This window comes from Callorhinchus milii, unplaced genomic scaffold (assembly GCF_018977255.1).
Source record: "Callorhinchus milii isolate IMCB2004 unplaced genomic scaffold, IMCB_Cmil_1.0 Scaffold4, whole genome shotgun sequence".
In the NCBI taxonomy this organism is placed as follows: domain Eukaryota; kingdom Metazoa; phylum Chordata; class Chondrichthyes; order Chimaeriformes; family Callorhinchidae; genus Callorhinchus; species Callorhinchus milii.
In genome coordinates this window covers 16,613,869-16,635,828 of record NW_024704745.1, presented here as the reverse complement: position 1 = coordinate 16,635,828, position 21,960 = coordinate 16,613,869, and the positions used below count along the sequence as shown (strand labels likewise).

Here is a 21,960-nt window from a genome sequence, read left to right as displayed (position 1 = left end):
GTGTTTTTGTCATATAGAGCTAATTACCGTAATAAAAGCTGCTCTTGGCCTTTTGGCAGCTTTATTACTGTTATATTAGGGTTGGCTCAGTGTTGTCATATGAACTGAAAGCTTTGTATTAAAAAGACATGGCTAGGGGTCCTGAACATTTGCTCGAGCTGTCGGGATTCTAAAGATGAAATATATTCTATATATCAAATACATCCTCATTTTTTTATAAAACAAAACCTTTGCTTTATTTGTAGATCATGCTGGACAAGTGGTGGCTGGTTGCCTGAGACATTGGGCCCTTGGTTCAGATGGGGAGAAATGTCAACCCTACTCGGCTCAGTCAATTCACCAGCAAATTGGTGACTTTGGGAGACTCAAAAAAATATATTAATAATAATAATCCTTGCATTTGATATAGCGCCTTAACGTGTCACTGAGACATCAAAGCTTCACAGGATATAATAATAATAACAATCCTTGCATTTGATATAGCACTTTTCACGTCTTCTAGTTTTTCATCTCAAAGCGCTTCATAGAATATGCTGTCGAGTGAATTGACTGTATATTTGTGGGCGAAACACGGCAGCCAATTGGGCACAGCAGTGTCCCACAAACAGTCGTGGATTGAAAATGACCAATTTATTATTGTTTTGTTTTGGAGGGATTATTATTAAGCGTTGGAGTAAGGAAACTTGCCCAAGGTTTTGCCCTGCCTGGAATTGAACCCAAGTGTCTCCTTGCAAGGCAAGTGCTCTAACCACTGAGCTACAGGACTCCAAAAGTGGATTGACTGTATATTTTTGAAAACAGATACAATAGTTATGTTTCCTTAAAACTTTTGCTACTTTTAAAAGTGAGACTTTTACATCAACAAAAAACATACTTTTTCTTTTTTGGGAGGGGTGGAGGCTTGTGTGCAGAATAAACACTGGCATGGACTGTTTCTGTGCTGTTTTATTCCATATATATATATGTAACCATATAAGCCATTCACTCCTAAATAGTTGGACCCTCTGTGTGGCTCACCTTAAATGATATCATGACTAGTGCTAGGGTTAATCTGGACATTATTATAAACCATATAATTTCTAAGAAAATATTTTAATTTAGCATTTTAAAAGTTAATGTGAAGCATGTTGTACACCCAACTTTTCAGAAAATGAAGAGACCTATCTATGTTTGCTTCTCTGGTTGCAGGCAGTTTTGATCTGTTTGTGTGAAACCTTTCCTTTATTTAGTTAAGACCTTGTTCCAACAAATAGGCCTGGTGAATGTGAAGTATAAATAAAAATAAGCAAGCTTAGCTTTTAATTGACCATCTGCTTGACTCTAAATCAAATAATGTTGTGTTGGATGTATCTTGTTTATTGCAAACTAACACCATGCATCATGCAGATGCTGACAAAACAACCATAGCAGGTGATGGCCTGAATTGATAACTTCCTTTTCTGGAAATTGATTTGGGAATACCATTTTCTTTTTCCTTGCAGCCATATACACAGGTTAGAGGCATAGTTTGCTTGTGTAAAGGTTGATTATTAACCAAATGCTGGTGAAGGGCTATTTCTGTTTGTAAATTATTTTTACATTCAGACTTCATTATCTTACGTTTCTAGACCTACTCAAGAATTTAGTAGTGGTACTGTATCAGTTGTGCATCTCTTAATAAGTGTACAATATTATAAAATACCTTCATCATTTTCAATGGGTTTTAAGTAAATCAATTGTATTTTTTTGAATTAAGGAATTTTAGTTTGCATGCTGGCACAGTTACGCTCTCATTGTTTCTGCAGTGCAACGTTTATTGATTCAACACCAATTAAATAAAGGAACATCTCAGTACTTAATGAGAAATGGAGAATTCAGAAGTAACCAAACCAACCTCTGAGAGAGGTTATAAAGAGAGATAGGAGGCCTTTTGATTTCTGAAAGTAGGGAGTAATGTTTTGCTAGTTGATTCCAGAGATGATGAAGGTTCATACCTTGCCTCCTTCAAGGCACATCTCAAGACCCTCTTCTTCAACTGCACCTTCAGTGACCCTCCTACTCTCCCTGACCCTCATGCCCCTGCTCAGGTCCAAATCCCTGACTGTTCAGCGCCTTGGGACATCCTCTCAACGTGAAAGATGCTATACAAATGTAATTTTGCATTGTATTATGATGGTAAGTGGAGCATGAGCAGTAAATCCAAATGAGAAGAGCAGAGAATACAAGCTGTCTGTGGGGCTAGAGATTACCCATATTAGGGTAGAGAGACCATGAAGGAATTTGAACCCCAGAGGGGAACTTAGTGGAGCTTAATAAGGGCGACAATGTTTATTTATTGAGCATCTTTTGAGCACAGGCGTGATGGGAATGTGGGACCTTTTTGTGGTATCGGACTATGGGGTTCTGGATGAATTGAATTTGTGAAGGGTGAAGCCAGTGAGGAGAGTGCAGAAGAAATCTGCTCTAGATGTTTTGAAGCCATAAATAATTGTTTCAGCAGAAGTGTTCGTGAACTAGGGAGATAAGTGGGCAATGTTCCAAAGGTGGAAGGAGATTGTGACAATGCATCACTTGTGGAGTTTGAAATTCAGCCCAGGATGACCGATGCACATAACCTGGGAGGCCATGTTTGGGTATGTTGTTTTTTCCCCAATATTAATAATAATTCCTACATGCTTCAGCTGGTGAATGTTTGACTGACACAAGAAATGACTAGAAAGGTTTTTTTTGGTAAATTACTAGCCAAAGATCTAACATTCACACACGTGAACAGCCTGCTTTACACATTCACTGTCCAGGATAGCTCTATTGTATCATCCCATTTATTCCTTCTCCACCTCCTGATTCTGACCCATGATTCTCTAGCTATATCTCCTTGACCTTTTGTTGTGGGTTAGTTCATCAACAGATTATGTGTACTGTATACCTCCTGCAGCTGTAGCTACTACAATAGAAGTCGCATCAATGTTCTAACATATCTGAAGTGACTTGTAAGCAAAGTAAATGCTATAATATAATTTTAGTATCACATACCAAGGTAAATTTTCAAATCATTATTGGAGTTTCTTAAATTATTACAGACACTGTTGCAAGTGGATGGACAAGCACAGTTTATTAGCATTTCATTTTCAGTCTTGAAGAACAGCAAAACAAAGATTTGCATTTTTTAAAAAATAGATAATTAGTATTACATGTCAAATTAACAGCAAAACAAACACTGCAGGTAAATTTAATGTGTTTCAATTAAAGAATAATGAAAAAAAGACATTCTCAGTTTCCTGTAGAAATCCCTGAATTATCTTATTTGTTTGAAATATTAGAACGTGGTAAATGTGATGTGTTACAATGTTAGCCTTGGTCCTTCATCCAGGTTTCCAAAAACAAAACCTAAGAGATAATTTGGTAATCTGTCGTGGCATTGGTCTTATTGTGCCTCAGGTGCAACCTGAAAGTAACATAAAACACTTGTGTACTGTATCAGTGACATATCAGCTGTTCACACAATCTGCCTGTCTGGTGTGCTTAAAATGTTCCATTTACATATTAATTCCATTTTTGTGTATTTTTTTTAATTGCCCTATATTGGAGGAGTGTTATATTTTGTATATCTTAATTGAGAAAAGCCTGTGACAGGAAATGTTCCAAACCTGTAACAAAATCACTAATTTGATATTCGCCTGAATTCTTATTTCCTATCTGTCTGTTGACTTTGTGAGTCCCTGGATTGGGAATTGACACAGTAACATCACATGACTAGGAAAGACTGTGGCACCATGTAATATAAGAAGAGGGTATTGTAGCAAATTTGATGTTAGACCTGGCATTTAGGAGCATCATGTGACAAAAAAGTAGAAATACTAGAATTTTACTAAAAACAATGTACTTTATAGTATTTGGTTGCCTTGACTTTCAATGTCTATCCTGTAGTAACATTTCAACTTATCACATGTGTTATCAGAGTCCCAACTTGTAACTTTAATGGCTTGTGGAACAGTAAGTTATCCACTGTTACCCTATACTCACCAACGCAACTCCAGTTTCAGGGATACCTACACCGTCATTTATTTATTGATGAAGAAAGTTAAGAGAAAATTGAAACCAGAAGCATCATATCATTCATTCACATGTACATGGCTATTTTAATTCTACAGTTAAAGAAGACCCAGGGAACAAAACTGTAATGCACTCCCCCACCCCTACCCCCCCCCCCCCCCGAGTACTTTACTGCTGCTTTAATTTCCTCTTCTGTCTTTGAACTTTACTTGGAAAACGATCAGCCCTTAACTTTTAACACTGGATATGAATTCAACTGTATTTTTCTCCCCACCCCCCTTCTAAATTGTTAATTGCACGCTTTCAAATTCCCATAGGTAATTTGCTTTTGTCTTGCATTCAGTTTTGATGAAAATTAATTAATAATAATCCTTGCATTGGATAAAGTGCTTTCCACGTCTTCGACGTCTCAAAGCGCTTCACAGAATAGACTGTAAAGTGAATTGACTATATTTGTGGGCGAAACGCGGCAGCCAATTGTGCACAGCAGCGTCCCACAAACAATCGTGGATTGAAAATGACCAATTTATTATTTCATATTTGCCATTTTTTCATGTACTCAATGAAGAAGCTCATCAATCTGAAAATAAACAGATTATTTACAGCAATGTTAGATGACCTACATCAATGGCACCAAAATTAATTCAAGAAATGAGCCACAAAAGGATCTTTTGTTTTAAATGTATTTTTCCCCCTAACTTACCTAGGATTTATAATTGGGCTATTACTCAATCATTCCTGCTTATGTCTCTTTAAAGGTGTTAGCCTGAGTCAAAAGAATGCGAGTTCCAGCCCCTCACTGAGACTTTGAACTCTCAGTTTAGTGCAGTAGAGTGCTCCATTTTTGGAGGTATTTTTCTTACGCAATAGAAATCAGGGTCCCTTCTATCTTACAGAATCTATGGAGAAAGGAAAGTGAGTCAACTCAAAACATGATGCTGCCTGACATGCTGAGTGTTCCCAGCGACTTCTGTTTTTGTTCCCTTCCATCTTGTCCAGATGGACATTAAAAGATCTAATGGCACTATTCGAAAAGAGTGCTTCTCCTGGTGTCCTGGCCAATAATCCCTCAAATAGAACAGATCATTCATTCAAGGCTGAGTGACATTTTGTGTGCAAATTGGTTACCATGTTTGCTTACAAAAATAGTTACAACACTTTACTGGGAGTCCTGTAAAGTGTTTTGAGACATGCTTCAGAATTTGAAAGGTGCTAGATTAAATGCAGTCATTATTAATAAGTATTATTTAATGGAGTATATATTGTATATGTGGGCCTAATTAAGAAAGTTCAAATATAGCTGGGTATAATTGGGAAATTAGTTATCATTCACAACAAACTTTCAGTTTAATGTTCTTAAAGATAAAAATTGTCACTTTATCATGTTGTAAATTGAGAATCTTAACCTGTGACATATTAATTAATATTGTGAAAAGTATTTCCTGCAATATTATGAGTAGTTCTTTTGTGGAAGTTGTACATTAAATTAGTGAATTATTTTACTTCCAGATATCCGTACCTTGAATGTTTCACGTAAAAACCTATGATTGTGCTCAGCAACATCCCACACAATAAGTGGTTATACTACTTTACACCTCTAGTTTACTTCAAGACACAATTAGTAGAGTAAAATGGCTGCTTTTCCCAGTTTTGGACTCAAATAAATTGCATCTTCCATTGCTTCTGTATAAGGGGTGTCTGGCCAATTATGAAAACTCAAATCAAGAAATTAGGCTGAGTAATTTGGGACGTTCTCCTGATGTGAAAGGCACTATACAAAAGTAATTTTGTTGTCGTTGCTGAAGTGTCATTCAACTTAGACCAAGTTCAAAGTCCTGATATGGAGCTTGAACCCACAACATTGACTCAGGTGAGAGTGCTTCCAACAATCATCTTGGCACACTACCTGATACCAAGGTTTCACTTTGTGAGAAAATATTTAAAGCTCTAGGGTTGAACTGTCTTATAAATATTTCATCTTGACAAAAGCAAACTGAAAATTTCTTTATATGTTGTTATGACTTGGAGACAGTTGTTTACGTAAACTTTGAATTACTTGCCAGGAAATTGCTCGCCATTTACGACCTAACAGTCTACGTGCTCTTTATGGAAAAAACAAGATTCAGAATGCAGTCCATTGTACTGATCTTCCTGAAGATGGAGTTCTAGAGGTAAGAAGACATTACTGTGGAGATATTGAGGGTAGTTTATATCTGGTACAAGTCATGGTCAAACTCTTGTGGAAATTAGGTCTCACTTTTGATTTTTGTATATAGTTCTGGTCACCACAACATAAGCACTGGAGGTGCTACAGAGAATAAAGATGATTCTCTATGTTAAAGGGATGAGCTATGAGGAATAACTAGAATAAGCCAGGGTTCTTCAGCCTTTCAAAGATGTCTCCAGAGAGAGTTGAGGTATACAAATTGCTAAAATGATTTAAAAAGATTCACACAATATTTTCAGAAACCCCAACGCAGCAGGACAAGAGGCCACAGGTTTAGGGTGGTGAAAATGAATAATTATAAAGTTCAATAGATTTGAAAGAATCTCTGTTGGGGGGTTTTGATCTTCACCTAAATTATTTGTTCACTGATTGCTAATTTGTAAATGGTAATCATTGTCCCAAGTTTTTTTTTAATGTTGAATTATAAAGTAATTCAGACCTCTTGCAAGTAATGTTATCAACAATCATGTGCTCTCAAGGGGTGGTGAAAATTACGGTAAAAGGAAGAAGTACTTTGCTAAATGTGCTGCAGTTACACAACATCCAGGCTTGCTCAACTTCACAGCTGGACATGTTCAAAGTTCTCAGAATTTAACTGTACTACATTGAGAATTGCCTTATCAAAACGAATTCACATTAGGAAAACATCCTAAAGTACTTCACAGGATATCTGTGGAGTGACGTTTGCAGGCACACACACATTTAGTGGGGCTACTGCCAAAATTACATTTTCTAACCCCATACAAACACCGACCAAAGGCCTTGACTTCAGAACAATCAGCTTTTAGCTGTGCTTTTTTGTAGCCAATTTTTATTTGCATTCAGATTTAAACATCTGCAAAAGCTGACAAATCAGGTTACACATTCAAACTTTTACTTGGCAGTAAATTCTTGCATTGATTCACATCAATTGGACCAATAAAACTGGAGGCAAAGTTTTAATTTGGCTTTATCCAAGGAAGACAAAATCATTACGTTAAAGATTAGATAAACAAGATAAGTATGTACCAAAGGGCATCAATGTTTAAACTGACTTCCAAACAGCCCCATGACATCCAATTACCTGCAGCATTCAATTTTAAATTCCATGATTCCCATTAATCATGCACAATGCCATTCATATACCTGCAATGCAGTAGTAAACCAGTGATTTTATGGTAGTGGAGGAAGAGAAACTACATTCAGGTTCTAAAAACCATTTCAATGACTACATTACAGAAATACTTGGGTACATTCAAGGTTCCAATCAATATCAGAGCTTTAGCCTATCTGATTTAATTTGAATCACTTGATTAATTTTTTTAAACTCCAGATTTTCTGAATTTTAGACTTCAGAAGTCAAGGTTTACATAAACAATACCTTGCATTATTAACATTTTTCAATCATTTCTTAGGTGCAGTATTTTTTCAAGATTCTGGACAGTTAAAGGAGTGGCAGATCAAACAGTACCTAAAATTGCAGAAAGTGTGCATCCATTTCAAGAATTGTTTTTCAAGACAATCAAGTTCATACGTTTTATTTTTCTGATGCTTTAAAACCAGATTAAATATGCACTTACCAAGAGTCCTGGACTCTTGATAAGTTTACAGATGTTACATTGCATTTGCACTTTTACACCATGAACACCATCCTACTGCATGGGATACTGCATTACTGCATCAAATAAAGATTATACAATTTTACCAGTGACTTTGGTATCTTTTATACATTACACTTCATTTGCAGAAAAATAAAATTGTACAACTGCATAAATATAAAATTCTTCCACCATGAAAATGGTTAAAACATTCATAAAGACACATCACCACATGTGATGCCTCCAGAGAACAAATTGTTTTAATAACTCACAACAGCTGCAATAGCCAGACTCAAATCTCACATACAGCTTCAACATACTGGAGGTTAAACAGATCTAAAGAGAAAGCATAATAAACCCATCACCTACACTAAAGTTGCTGAAAGAAAAAAAAGTGATGAATTTCTCCCCCCCACCCCCCCAAAAAAAACATAATCAAACTCCCTGGAGTGCAGTATGTTCATACACATGGGCATAAAAGATTAAGTACTACGCCAATTTTCATTATTGAGTATTTACAACTTGGAAAGCAAAGCTTGCTCACTTAAAAAAACTGCAACATGGATTGAAGGACCAAGTGAATGCACTACAGTACTGTACACTCAAACCCACAAGAGGCACAAGGCAGCAATACTCAGGGGACAGAAACACTGCTCGCTACACATCAGTAGTGGAATTATAATTTACAGTAATGGGCACACCCCATGGCTCAAGTAGTATCATTTACAGTAGAATAAATATGTACTGCTATTGCTACTTTTTACATTCTACTTAGATAAATGCAGAAAGCTAGTGTAAAGCATATAGATTAAGTGTCGGTCCCGTATGTATGACAGTTTGTTCAAGACTATAATTTTTGAAATGAGGTGCAAGTTCTAATTCGCAGTTATCAGCTATTCATCTCTATTTTCACATCAAAGCGTCCCTGGAAGCGATCTTTCTCACTGTAACCAATATTTTTACCATATGCCTTGCACTCTATGCGCACTGGCTCATTCATTGTGACGTTGGTAAACTGAATAGCAACCAAGGGCTGGAGGTAATTGGAATGCAGACGCTTGCCATAATATGGATAGTAATGCAGAGGAAAACCACCAAATCCTCCCATGCCATAATATTCCACAGGTCCTAATTTATCTTTGTCCTCTTCTCTCTGGAAAATAAAAACACACTTAGTTCAATCCACTTAAATTTTTTTGAAAACAAACAAAGGCATAGAGAGTTAAATGCACTGTCCTTTCAATTAATGAACCAGGATGTAAATTTAACTTAAATTGATCCAATTAAATGCTTTCTTTGGTTGGAAGTATTCCCCCTAAATGCAATTATACCATTTCTCGTTGTCAGAGCAAAAAAAAATATTTTATCAATTTCACTCAGATGGGCCATAGGACAGCTGGTGTGGGAAACACTCCCTTCCACTATACTTACTAATTGCAATCACACTGCTCCACTGTGGGAGGTAAGAATGGCTGAGACCCAATAATGTGGCAGAACCAGCAGACTGCAAAGTAGCACCACTATTTTCATCTAAAACAAATTAAGACTGGACAAGGTCAAGAAATGTGTGGAAAAGGTTCCAACTGTTCATCACAGAAACTTTAGTGGTGGTTTGTTGCATTTCAATGGGGATTTGTGTAACATTAAAATTGGCAAAAGAATTAGGGTAGCTGACAGTTACCTTAATTGGTTTTGAGTCCATCTCCAGAAACAAACTTAAATAAGTAGCAACCTTTAGATATCTTACAGTACCATTTTCAGTCCACAGATGAACAGAACATAGCCTTGAATGCAATTCAATATCACCTAACAAATACTCTCAAGAAATCCCTCAGTCAGTGAGATAGAAAACCTACATAACTTAATTTTCTCTGCTTAGACGTTTAGCGTTATTCTTTCAAATCACATTGAGCAGACTATTTTCCTCGTGCAAGAGAATTATATTTAATGGGAAGCAACTAGAAATGCCCAGTTTGCTCCATAAAAGACCATTTTAGCTAACTTTGAGGTAAGGTAAGCGGGGTTTCCTTGGAGCTGAACTTGCTAAAAGATGACATGTTTTGCAACAGAATGTCAGAATCAAGTCCATCCTCTACAATGGTCTCAACAGTGCAGTTCCTGAGCCTGGCGGGTCTGCAGTGCTCCAGGGCACTGCTGATGACAGCCTGGCTTATCAGCAGGACTTGAAAGGGTACACCAGACACTGGGATCAGGGACTCTTCCTACCCAACTCCCGTTAACCTTTGAAGCCAGACGATTCTAGCTGGACAAGCAGCTCCCCAAGCATTGGCTCCTACCAACATGTACTTAATACTTTCTGGAACTGGGTAAGCAATATGTGTCTCTCCAGTGAGTGCAGATATAATCCCAATAAACATCTCTGAAATTTCCATGTATACTTAGGATGCGTGGAACTCTGGTTTGGATACTCTTAAGCATGGTGATGCGTTTCCACATGTGTAGTGTCAAAGACACCCAAGTGACCAAAAAACAAAGCTCACTTTGCAGTATTTCCTATTGTGCTGTCAAAGAAAACCCTCCAAAAGTAGACAACTATGATTATTTCTGTTCTAGTTATGTTTTGTGGCAAGCACTCCCTTCTAATATACTGACTAACAGAAGAAAATAATGGAATTAACAATGGAAACTATTCCTGTAAACATATTTCACTGCTCCAGCGAAAAATTTAATGTCTAAACTGAAAATATTTTAACAATGAACATTTCAGTAGGTAAATCTGGAAAAAAATTCCAAAGACCTTGTGCGTGCACAAAGGCTATGACATAACAATTACATCAGTTTTACCCCTACGTAGAACAAAAAAAATGTGGACGCAAGGACTGTTAAATGTAAACATTGCAATGGTTTTGAGTAATGCTCAAATATCTGCATTTGAATGCTGCCAGCACTAATGTAAAAGCAGCATCAATAATAGTTGAATAACTGTTGACCTGCTTAACTGATGTAGTTTCAAATTAAAGTTTTGTAAAGCACTTTGACTAGTCATTACCTGTGATGCTAGTTATGTTAGTCTACAGCTTAACTCGGCAGTTATTAATGATGAAATGAAGCTGAGGGAGGGGGAAACAAACAACCACACGCACTCCCTGCACCAGAATGGGCTCTTTCAGCTAAAAGCAGACAATTGGAAACATTGTGTGAAGATCAGGAGAGGACCAAGTTTTGTTTCTATTCTACAGGGATTGTAAAAATAAAACCAATTACTGTAACAGGCCAAAGAAAACCACTCCTCAATGCTTACCTTTACATGGCAGTGAATGGGAATAATATATTGATTGTATTTAAGGCTCAAGTCTTCTGGAATTTCTGTACCATTATCTGGAGGCTAAGAGAAAGGAAATTCAGTTGATTATACACATGTAATGTTAATTGCATTTTCATGTTCAATTCATATTTAAATTTGAATTTGCACATAACAGTATTCAAAATAAATTTGGCATTCAAGAATAAAGGAGTACTTTGCTGTTTGATTTATGATTACTCTCACAGGAATTTCTATGTGTAGGTGGCATACATTGAGCTTTCTATTTTCAATACTCAAGCATGATTACGAGTGTCCATGCTTGTCAGACACTTTAGCCGAGCAAAATAAATGTCATTTAAAGTACAGAAACTAATCTAGGGTGAGCTTCCCTCAAGCAAAACGTTTTGATCAAAATGGATTGGATATATCTTACAGTGACAGTTAGGGTTTTATTGAGGCGTATCGTGATTTGAGAAACTGACATTTGAATCCACAAAGCAAGGCAGTGACATACCACGTATTAAGAAAAAAAATTTAATATAACAGATCAGTAAATGCCAGGGTATTGATCGTTACAGGTCAGAGTGGGTTCACAAAATTAATGTTAGAATTTAGGACTGTATGGCTGAATACCTTTGGATAAATACCTTTGCTTAATTTTACCTAAAGCATAATGCAATTAATCAGTCTTCCAACATTATCATACATCAAACTACATTGTAGAGATGTTAACTATGAAATTATGACTAATTAAATTCAGTCAACATCTAAAAGTTTGAAGCAACATCAAACCAAGGCAAGGCACATCCTAACAGGGAAACTATGTTCCACAAAACGATTGATGAAGATTATACTTCTGGTTGTGCTCATTCCTCATCAAGGGCAGCCATGCAGGTCAGTCATGCTTGTGGCATACAAGACCTGGGTGCAAACAATTCGCCCTCATGGATCTGAGCTCCTGGGATGCAGAAAAAGCTATATTCGACTCATTTGCAAAGTCCAGGATCAAGCAGACGGTAGATCTTTGGCAAACCCATGAAGTGATGGTAGAGAGCCCACACTGATCTGTCGTTGAGCACACTGGAGGCAGAATGGGCTTCACAGCAGGCACATACATTTGCCAAAGCTCACATGAGGAAATGGACTTAGCAGCTGGTGCTCAGTAAGCCTGATAAACAGCATTAGACTTGGACCTCAAGACCAACAAGGTGTCCTGTTAAGGGTCTCCCACCATGCTGAAGGCAGATGTCTGTCAGATAACTGATGAGGAAACACTGAGGCTTGGGGCAACAACCGTTGGAAGGTATTAACTAGAGTGTGCGTTCATGAACACACTTCCATGTAGCCAGCACTTGGAATCCACCTTGATGGTTTCCAGAAAGCTAAACTTGGAAGAGCAGATCAGTTGTTGGGGCCAGACCACTGTTAAGGCTTTGCTGGGTTATACTTTCCGGTCCTGTCAACCCTGCAAGGCAAAGCCCTAACAGTAGAGTGGTCCTAGCTGAACAAGCTTGCCAGACAGGGCTTTCAATGGCAGGCTATGCAGTTTTAGCTCCAGCAGTTCACCAAGCCTTTCCTCTTGCCAACCTGCACTTAATACTCTCCGGTATTAGGTAAACAGTGTGCGTCCCTCCAGGGAGACCGTTCACATTCTATTCGGATAAACATCTCTGGAATTTCCATGTATAGATGGGATTCATAGAATTCTCTTGGTTTGAATACTCTTCAGGGTGGTGCTGGGTTTCTGAACGAGTCAGACAACCAGTTGGCCACCCACACAAAAAAAACAACCAAACTCTAATGATAATCCTTGCATTTTAAATAAGAGCCTATAACTGTAAAATCTCAAAACACTTCATGTTACTGCCATTGTCGGTACTGAAATTAATAAGCATTAAAAAATTAAAATAGTCACCCAGGCCTCAAGACCCTCCTCTTCGACCATTGGCCAACCCCCTTCCCCTCCCTTCTCTTCCTTCCCCCCCACCCCCGACTCCAGCTCGGGTTTGAAACACTGTACACTATCCAGTGCCTTGAGATGTTCTCCCGACGTGAAAGGCGCTATATAAATGTAATGTTGTTGTTGTGGGTCTCAAGTTAGCCATCCCTGAATAAGAGGATGATGGGCCAAATCAGTGGGAGCCACTCCTTTCTCTTTTTCAAGATCATAGAATCTTTAACATCCACCTAAATAGGTAGATGGGCAATTGGGACAGCTTGAATTAGAATTCAGAATGACTGTGAACTCAAAGTCAAAACATGGGGCTTGAACCTACAAACTTCTGTAGAGGCGAGTGCGATAAACTGAGTTAATCAGATATGCTATAAACTTTAAGGATTCTCACCTGAGGGAGAAACTTAAAAATCCTGTTCAGTTTTGCAATGATGCACGGCTTCCCAGTTGAATAGCCATAAGTTGTATCATCAATTCCAGAACAGTTAGCAAGCCAACGACGGTCAAACTTGCATGCTCCCTTCTGGCCATTCGATTCATCAAAATTTCCTCTCTGTGTATACGTTAGAGGAATTTCTGTAAGGTAAAATTTATTTTGAAGGTCAGTACAAATATTTCCAACAAGCAAGAGTACAATTAAAATCAAAACTGGGGAAGGCTGTATAATAAGTTGAGTATTTCATTTCAATTACAGAAATTTAAGATATGTTCATTCTCACTTGAATTTTTCCACAATTAGCTATTCTTGCTGACAGACAAGGGTACTCCGGTAGAAGTTTCTATCAAGAGGTCTCTGGAATCCAACTGCGAATAGGATAACCCTTGTGACCAACACCACAATCCCCTCCCTCCCATAGTTGGCTCCAGAAATAACTAGTCAAACCAGTCTTCAACAATCTCTCCAGGGACTGGGCCAAAGTGGCCTTTAGACAAGTGTGGCCTCTGAGTAAGGGTTCATTGGTGTGTGAAATTTCTAAGTGTATAGAAAAACACAGTGCACATAAGAAGCCATAAATCTGAGACAGTCAAAATGTCCACAAAAAATTCAACTCAAGCACAAGTTAAAACACGTATGCTGAATGGAGGTAGGTGGTTGCTTGACCTGGCTTAACTTTATATGGAAAATAATGTATGCAAATATTACCAATGCTTTTGGTGGGCAAGTTCAGTTTCACCGATTAACTCAATTTATAGTAGAAACTATTATCCTAATTGATCATCCATATATGTACTGGAAATACACAAATTAAGTTTTGAGTGATGCAGATGTGAAATTTTGCAACTGGCACATACTACTGCACATGTAATGCACTGATGTAATGCACTGATGTAATACATGAATCTACCTCAAGTCTTCTTCACTCTTTGAATATGCCATAGCCTCCTCACATAGGCCTAATTGTGCACCAGGACTCAGTGGAGAGGCACCCTTTACAAATTGTCTAATCTGTAAACAAATTGGCATTTTTCTTTAATACTGTATAAATGCCACCAAGCTGCCTTTCTGAGAACAGTGTGCAGTGTAAGTGTTTACACGCAACTTGAGATTCCAATTATTTAATCTCCAAATTTATTCTCTTGAGTGTTCTGATGAAGGGTCGTGGACCCAAAACATTGACTCACTTTCCTTTCTCCATAGATGCTGCCTGATCTGCTGAGTGTTCCCAGTGACCTCTGTTTTTGTTTCAGATTTCCAACATCTGCAGTATTTTGCATTTTGTTTATACTCCCAAGGATTGTGTTCATCTGGCACAGCGGTAGCGCTCTTGCCTCCTTGTCAGAAGGTTGTGCGTTCAAGCCTCTCGTCAGGACTTGGAATCACATATTCTAAGGTGACACTCCAATGCAGTGCTGGGGGTGCGTTGCATTATCAGGAGGTACTGTCCTTCAGATGAGACGTTAAACCGAGATCCCATCTGCCTGTTCAGGTGGATGTTAAAAGATCCCATGGCATTATTTGAAAAAAGGAGAGTTTCTCCCAGTGTCCTGGCCAACAATCATTCAATAAAAAAATTTCATTCATTTAATAGTTTGTGAAACATTGCTGTGCACAGGTTGACTGCTAAATTGCCAACAAAATACAGTCACTACACTTTACAATAAAATTATGTGAGGCACATTGAGACTTCCTACCGATATGAAAAGCGCTATATCAAACGCAAGGATTATTAAAAATATCTTCTCTGTTCATTACCTGCATTGGTCATTACATGAACTGAAAGGAAAACTAATTGGAACCTAAAGACCTCTGCTGAAGGGTCATGAACACCTGTGTAAATCCTGAGGGGAACTGTCAATTTTGCTGACACGTTTCCCCTCAGGATTTGCATGGCCATGCAAGAACATGTGAAAAATTCAACGGTTGTTCAGATATAATTAATATTACCCTCCCAGAGTTCCAATTTCAGGACCCAAAGACTGATTAATAATTCATTTCAATGACATTCTGTAAAACTAGCAGTGTTGACAGGATATATAATTTGTTAGGTTGGTATACATAAAGGGGAGCACATTACCTAGCTCTTAATTGAATACCCCACTCCAAGTAGAGGCAAGAAATTGACTTGGCAGAGGACTTAACCCCTTCAGGATCAATTGATGTTAATTTTCAAATTTGAGTGAAGTGGATAAAACAGGGTGTCAAGAAATCAAGCGGCACTAATCACCAGTTTCTCGAAAAGAACAATCATTCTCAAATGTCCCAAATTACACTTCATTCTTAATGGAAGCACGATGTTTCATCCCAACCCTCAATTTACAATACTACTTGTAATCCCACAGGTATTCACAGTATGCAGTGAGGCTAAGGAAAGCTAGGCTAGATCTATAAATAACTAAAGAAGCTGGAAGGAAAAAACAAGGCCATGGAGGCAACACCAAATATACTTGACATTTCAAAGAAGGATGTTCTCATCTGAAGAATTATCCAAGGTAATTCTAGCTGCCATAATCTGGTCTATCATTCCCTGAGCTCTCTGGATTCTGAAGATTCAAAGTCCCTCAGCTGCAGCTAATGGTAGCCAAAGAAGTCATTGACAAAACAAGAAATGGTGTGGACCTAAATGCAAGTTGAGCCAGAAAAACATCAAAGACTGCAGCAGACTTCCAATCAAAATGTCAGGCTGCTGAGTTTTATTAGGACCCAATGGTCTATTTCTCCTCCTATCAACATTTTACTACCCACTTCAACTAAAACCTACACTAGATGACGATAACCTTGAAATAACCATTTCAAGCCTAGTGGCCATGCACAGCAAAAACATACCTCCGCAGGTCTCAAACAAAGATTTTTCTTCTTGTTTCTCTAAAGAATACTCTGAGAGGAGGTTGTCCAAATGTTTCACAAATACTTCATAAGATTTCTGTACCGATGGTTGAAATTTAAGCTCGGTCTTAATTGTAATCGGTGAAGTTGAGAGTCCTAGGGAGGGGGAAGAAATGAGGTGAAGAGTTGGATTTAGAAAATTGTATACAAGTTATTAAATACAAAAATCAATTCTACTTGACTTCTCTATTACAAAAATTAATAAATAACTGAAATTTACCTAAACAGTCAACCTAACTGAATTCCAGGAATTTAGGCTATTTCCACACAAGGGCCTTTAGTAATGGAATTCATAACTAATCCACTTTATGAAATTAAACAACAACTTGGATATACATAGCGTCCTCCATGCCAGACGGCGTCTCAGAGCGCTTTACAGTTCCGGACGACGGGACCAAGCCGGGGGGGGGGGGGGGGGGGGTAAGGTGACTGAAGGCACGGTCGAAAAGAAAGAACTTCAGCAGAGACCTGAAAATGGGAAGGGAGGGAGCGAGACGAAGGGAGTGAGGAAGGCAGTTCCAGAGCCTCAGGGCATAGTGGCTGAAGGCACGGCCGCACAATAAACCTATTGTGTTCTAACATTAATAACTGATGTTACTTACTGATCAAACCATTTTTTCTGCCTGTAGCAGATATTTTTCTCGTCACTTTTATTTCATGAAAATACAATTTAGAGTGTCCCCAATTGCAATGAATTATACTCAAATTTCAAACGGTGATAGCTTTTTTTATAAAATACAAATACACAATAAAAGATGGGAACATAAATACAAATGTATCACTTAGCCACAAATGGGTTGATCAAGCAGCATCTTTATTACTCTAGCTATCAAGTGTAATTTCAAAGAAAATCTGCAACAAGATATGCCGATTACAAATGATACCGTACATGCCCAGAACTTACAAATAGCAACCGGTACCCAACATCTGAATGATTAATGCAGTTTAGAACATCCTCACTTGCCTGTTAATTTTAAGTGCAGTTGAATGCTTTCATTATTATAAAAAATGTCACCTCTACATCAAAAAAATTAGCGTGATGAAGTGTCAATTCCATACAACTTTTGTAATAATCTATTTACTCTTCACTGTTAAAGGAATCTATATTTCTATACAAAACTAGACTCCAATGGCAGGCACTGCATGTGCGCACTAATTGGTGACCTTCATGGTTGTTTCAGCGAGTACATCTGCATTGGTGCGAGCTGAGTGACACGCAAGCTTTTCCATTGCACTATTCTCAGCAACACTGGATGACAGGCAGCTTCAGTACAAAGCAATTTATCCTATTAAAGGCATACCACCGCACATCAGTCACTCAACCTCCAGAATCAAACAGAAGCTTTACAATACATTGAACTGAAAAATAGAAATACCTGGAGGCGCAACGCGGTCTTGATATTTGGGTTCAAATTCACTGATGGTGAGCAACAATACTTGAATGGTTCCGATGAAGATAGCAGCAAGAAAGCCATAAAAGACCAAGTAGAACACGAGGATCTTGACTACAGAAGGAAACAAACAACCAACTGGATGTTACTTTTATGTTTAAATAATATGTTAAAAATGAATCATTAAAAGCACAAAAATCATTTGCAGCAAAAATGAATAAAAACAGAGTGTTGAAGATATGAATTTATGGCGCTGGTCGAATGGAACTACATTTGACTATTAGACTACACCTTACTGTAAATATAATAATAATCAATAATCCTTGCATTTGATATAGTGCTTTTCACATCAGGAGGACATCCCAAAGCGCTTCACAGAACACACTGTAAAGTGAATTGACTGTATATTTGTGGGCGAACGCGGCAGCCAATTGCGCACAGCAATGTCCCACAAACAGTCGTAGATTGAAAATGACCAATTTAATTATTGTTTTTGGAGGGATTATTATTAGGCTCTGTGTGGAGTAAGGAAACTTGCCCAAGGTTTCGCCCTGACCTGCCGGGAATTGAACTCAGGTCTCTCGCTTGCAAAGCGAGTGCTCTAACCACTGAGCTACAGGACTCCACTAATGTATGTAAGGGATGGCCACTCCAATATGGCCACCCCTTACATATTGCATACAATGTTAAGGGAATACAACAATTTTAAAGGGAATCTGGAGAGGCAGCAGTTACATTGAACGTGAGTGGATCTCTCATGCCCCACTCGCAAATTCCATGCCAGGCATCTAAAGGGTTAAATTCACTGAACTATTTTTCCAGCAGCGAGGACCAATTGACACTGACGTAAGAACCCATTGGAAAATTCCGTTCCAACGACAGGGAAGAGGGAGTGTTCACTCGAGGAACAAAGATACGTAATAAACTACTCTCTTGCGACAGGTTATGCAATGTCTTTTGTAAAGCGGGTGGGGGGGGCGGGGGGGGGGGGGGAGAGAAAAAATAGCTCACTGCAAGGCGAAAACCCAGTGGGGCGGGCGTGTGCCGAGCTTTTGCAGAATACTGTTTTAAGAAGAGAGCGCTGGAGCTGGCGATAAAAGCAAACAACATGCACATAGAATGCGACACCCCACCCCACACCACACCACACACACACACACACACACACACCCCAATCGGGTACTTTTAATAACCACATCCTCGAAAAAAATATATGCCTGGGTAATTGATGGATTTGATTTCAAATATTCCAATGGCTGAGTGAAGCCCATAAGATCTAACCCTGAGCACAAATGCAAAATGTGAAGCTGAGCTCTCTGTGGGCACCATACACGACAGCACCGTTTTATTCGACTTGAATGAGATGCAAGCAACCCTTTTCCTTTGCTCTGGCTGCCTGCCACTCGCTCCCTTTCTCTCCGTCGCCGATATTAAAACAAAACAGCTTTCTCTGCTTCCCCTTCCTTTGGTTTTTCTTTTTTTTTAAAAAAATAATAAAAGAATTTAAAAAACCTCTGCAACCAGTTCCTTCCTCAAGTCCACCCCCCACCCCCCGACCCCCTTCCATCCTACTCACATTCGTATACAAAGGTCGTATTAAAACCTCACATTTAAATAAAAAGAAAAACCACCCGCTGCCATTCTCTGCCACGCAAAGCGATGACAAAAGTGGGTCCGGGTGATGGACGATGCCGCACGCCACATATCGGACCACCTTGAATAACCTTGGCACTGCGGAAATTATGCGTTCAAAAACCTCTCCATTCCCCATCCCCCACCAACACCAACCAACCAACCCAACCAACCCAACCCCGCCCGTTTTGCTCCTCTCTCTCTCTCTCTCTTTTTCTATTACCACATCCATTTCAGGGCCATCTCTCTCTCTCTTTCTCTCTACTCTTTCTCAACTCACTCACGAGTTACCGAGGACTGTTTGAACAAAAATGTGTGTACACACACACTCACACCCGAGATTGGTTTTAAAAAAACACAACCCCCCCCCACCACCACACACCACCCCCACCCCCCCCCCCCCCCCCCCCCCCCCCCCCACCCACACACACACACTCTCCCCCCCCCCCCACCCACACACACACTCCCCCCCCACCCTCAGGCAAAGGAAAAAGCAATGGCAATATATCCAACCCCCGACACAGCACGATAACGGCGTCCTTCACCGTGACCTTTCAATTATTTACACTATTTATGAGGCGGATGTGTGGAAAGGGGAAGGGTGGGGGGGGGGAAAAAACCTATTGGCGAGAGGAGCGGCTCCATCAAACTCGAGCACATTTTTACAGGAAGGCGGAAGCCCCAGTGGTGCCATTTATCCGCCGCTCCTCACGATCGCTCTCCTCCGTGCACCATTTTAGGAACAAGTTTCTTTTTCACTGGCGTTAAAAAAGGGTCTCTCTCTCTCTCTCCCCTTCCTTTTTTTAAAAAAAAACAATCAAGCCTTCCTGATCGAAATATACCTCTTTTTTTAAAAAAAAACAACCCCCCACACCCCACCCACACACACACACACCCCACACACAAACCATCAGTCCAAAAGCATATCAGATCGTCGGCTCTCGGTGGGGAGGGGGGGAGTGAGAGAGAGAATATCCGATCCCCAGCTCTGCGAGTGTGTGTTGGTTTATTCTCGCATTAAAATACACACTCAGGGAAAGTACAGCATCTTCTACTGAAATACACGACACATACACACACCGCTGAGAAGAGGTGGTGGAGAGGGGAGAGGGAGAGAGAGGGGAGAGAGAGAGAGAGAGAGAGAGGGAGAAGAGAGAAAGACACACGAATCGCCGGGTTTACAAAGAGGGAAGAAGGGGGGGGGGGGGGGGGGGTTTAAAAAAAAACATGTACACACACATGCATACAGAGAGAGAGAGAGAGAGAAAATATATATATAAAAGACACGATCACTTACACCAGCTGCTCCCGGTCCTGCCCAAAACCTCCCCTTTCTCCGAATTCCAGATGAATTTCTTCCAGCCTCCCTCGCCATCCTTGGACTTGCCTCGTGCCATGGTTTAGTGTGGGTGGGTGGGTGGGTGGATGAATAGAAGATGGAGGGAGAGGGGGGAAGAGAGAGAAAGAGAGAGAGAGAGAGAGGTGGTGGTGGGGTGGGGTGTGTGGGGTGGGGGAGGAATGTAAACGATTGGGTGGGTGGGTGGGGGGGGAGGAATCCGCTGACTTTTTTCACAAAAATTAAAGGAAAAGTGTAGGAAGAAGGATGGGTGGTTTTCCTGGCGGTTTGCGAGCAGCACTTCGGGTCGGGTCGGATCGGGTCTGGTCTCTGGTCCGGTCGGGGCTGGTCTGCCCTCCGGGCTCGCGCTCTCTGCTCTTCTTGGGCGTCGGTTAATTCGTCGACGGTTTAAAAAGCCGCTCGCGAGCTGCGCGGACGTTGGCGCGTGGAGCGGGGACCGTTGGTCGGGGTGAGGCGGGAGGTGAGGGCTCCTCTCGCACCACAGCAGAGCGAGAGAGCGGGAGAGAGAGAGAGAGAGAGAGAGAGGGAGGGAGAGAGAGAGAGAGAGAACTCTTTCCTACTCACTTTCCACCCCTTTATTCCTCTGTTGGGAGGTGGGGAGGGGGTGAGAAAGGAGGGTTAAAAAGGAAGAGGAGGAGGGATAAAAGAGGGAGGACGGGGACGGGGACGGGGGGGGCAGAGAGAAAAAAAAGCGTGAGAGGAAGAGGAGGGAAGAAGCAGAGGGGGAGGAGGGGAGAAAAAAAAAAGGCACCGCTGGTCCGCAGGAGGAGCAGGTGTGTGGCGTCTTGAAGAGGGGGGAAAAGAGAGACACACACACACACACTAACAGAGAGAGAGAGAGAGAGAGAGAGCACAGCGACTCGCTGCCGGCGTCCGGCAGGCACTGTAAAAAAGATAAGGTTTTTACCGGCTCGGGATTTTATCGGCTCGAACCCCGCCTCTGCTCGTTAACCGGCCGCTCGGAGTGGGAGGCGCCGCGCCGGCCCAATGAGCGAGTGGCAGCCGAGCGCCTGACGTGAGAGGGAGGGGAGGGAGGGAGGGAGGAGGAGGAGGAGGGAGGGAAGGAGAGGAGAGGAGGGGAAGCACTCAGGGCCGCCCTTAGCACCAATGAGTGACACCTCCTCTTGACTCCCGATTCCTCCCACCACCCATAACCCTCACCAGCAAACCGCACCCACACACACACCTACACACACACAC

General features: G+C 40.3%; 2 protein-coding genes across 3 annotated transcripts in view; one reads left to right on the top strand and one right to left on the bottom strand.

Moving 5' to 3' along the window:
- The window catches only part of nme7 (NME/NM23 family member 7), a 73,583-nt gene extending 65,641 nt beyond the window's left edge, over nucleotides 1-7,942 (top strand). For both annotated transcript variants that reach the window (XM_042333911.1, XM_007891582.2), the window contains exons 11-12: nucleotides 6,096-6,203; nucleotides 7,654-7,942. In XM_042333911.1, coding sequence (XP_042189845.1) covers nucleotides 6,096-6,203; nucleotides 7,654-7,686 — 141 coding nt within the window. In that variant the 3' untranslated portion in view covers nucleotides 7,687-7,942. The remainder of the gene's footprint in view (nucleotides 1-6,095; nucleotides 6,204-7,653) is intronic.
- On the bottom strand, nucleotides 7,761-21,642 carry LOC103177442 (sodium/potassium-transporting ATPase subunit beta-1). The gene is made up of 6 exons (XM_042333912.1): nucleotides 20,701-21,642; nucleotides 17,757-17,885; nucleotides 16,321-16,476; nucleotides 13,447-13,631; nucleotides 11,099-11,182; nucleotides 7,761-8,989 (listed from the first exon to the last, which is right to left on the bottom strand). Exons 1-6 carry the CDS (start codon nucleotides 20,798-20,800, stop codon nucleotides 8,726-8,728), a joined length of 918 nt encoding a protein of 305 aa, XP_042189846.1. The 5' UTR covers nucleotides 20,801-21,642; the 3' UTR covers nucleotides 7,761-8,725.
- Between the last annotated feature and the right edge of the window lie 318 nt (nucleotides 21,643-21,960).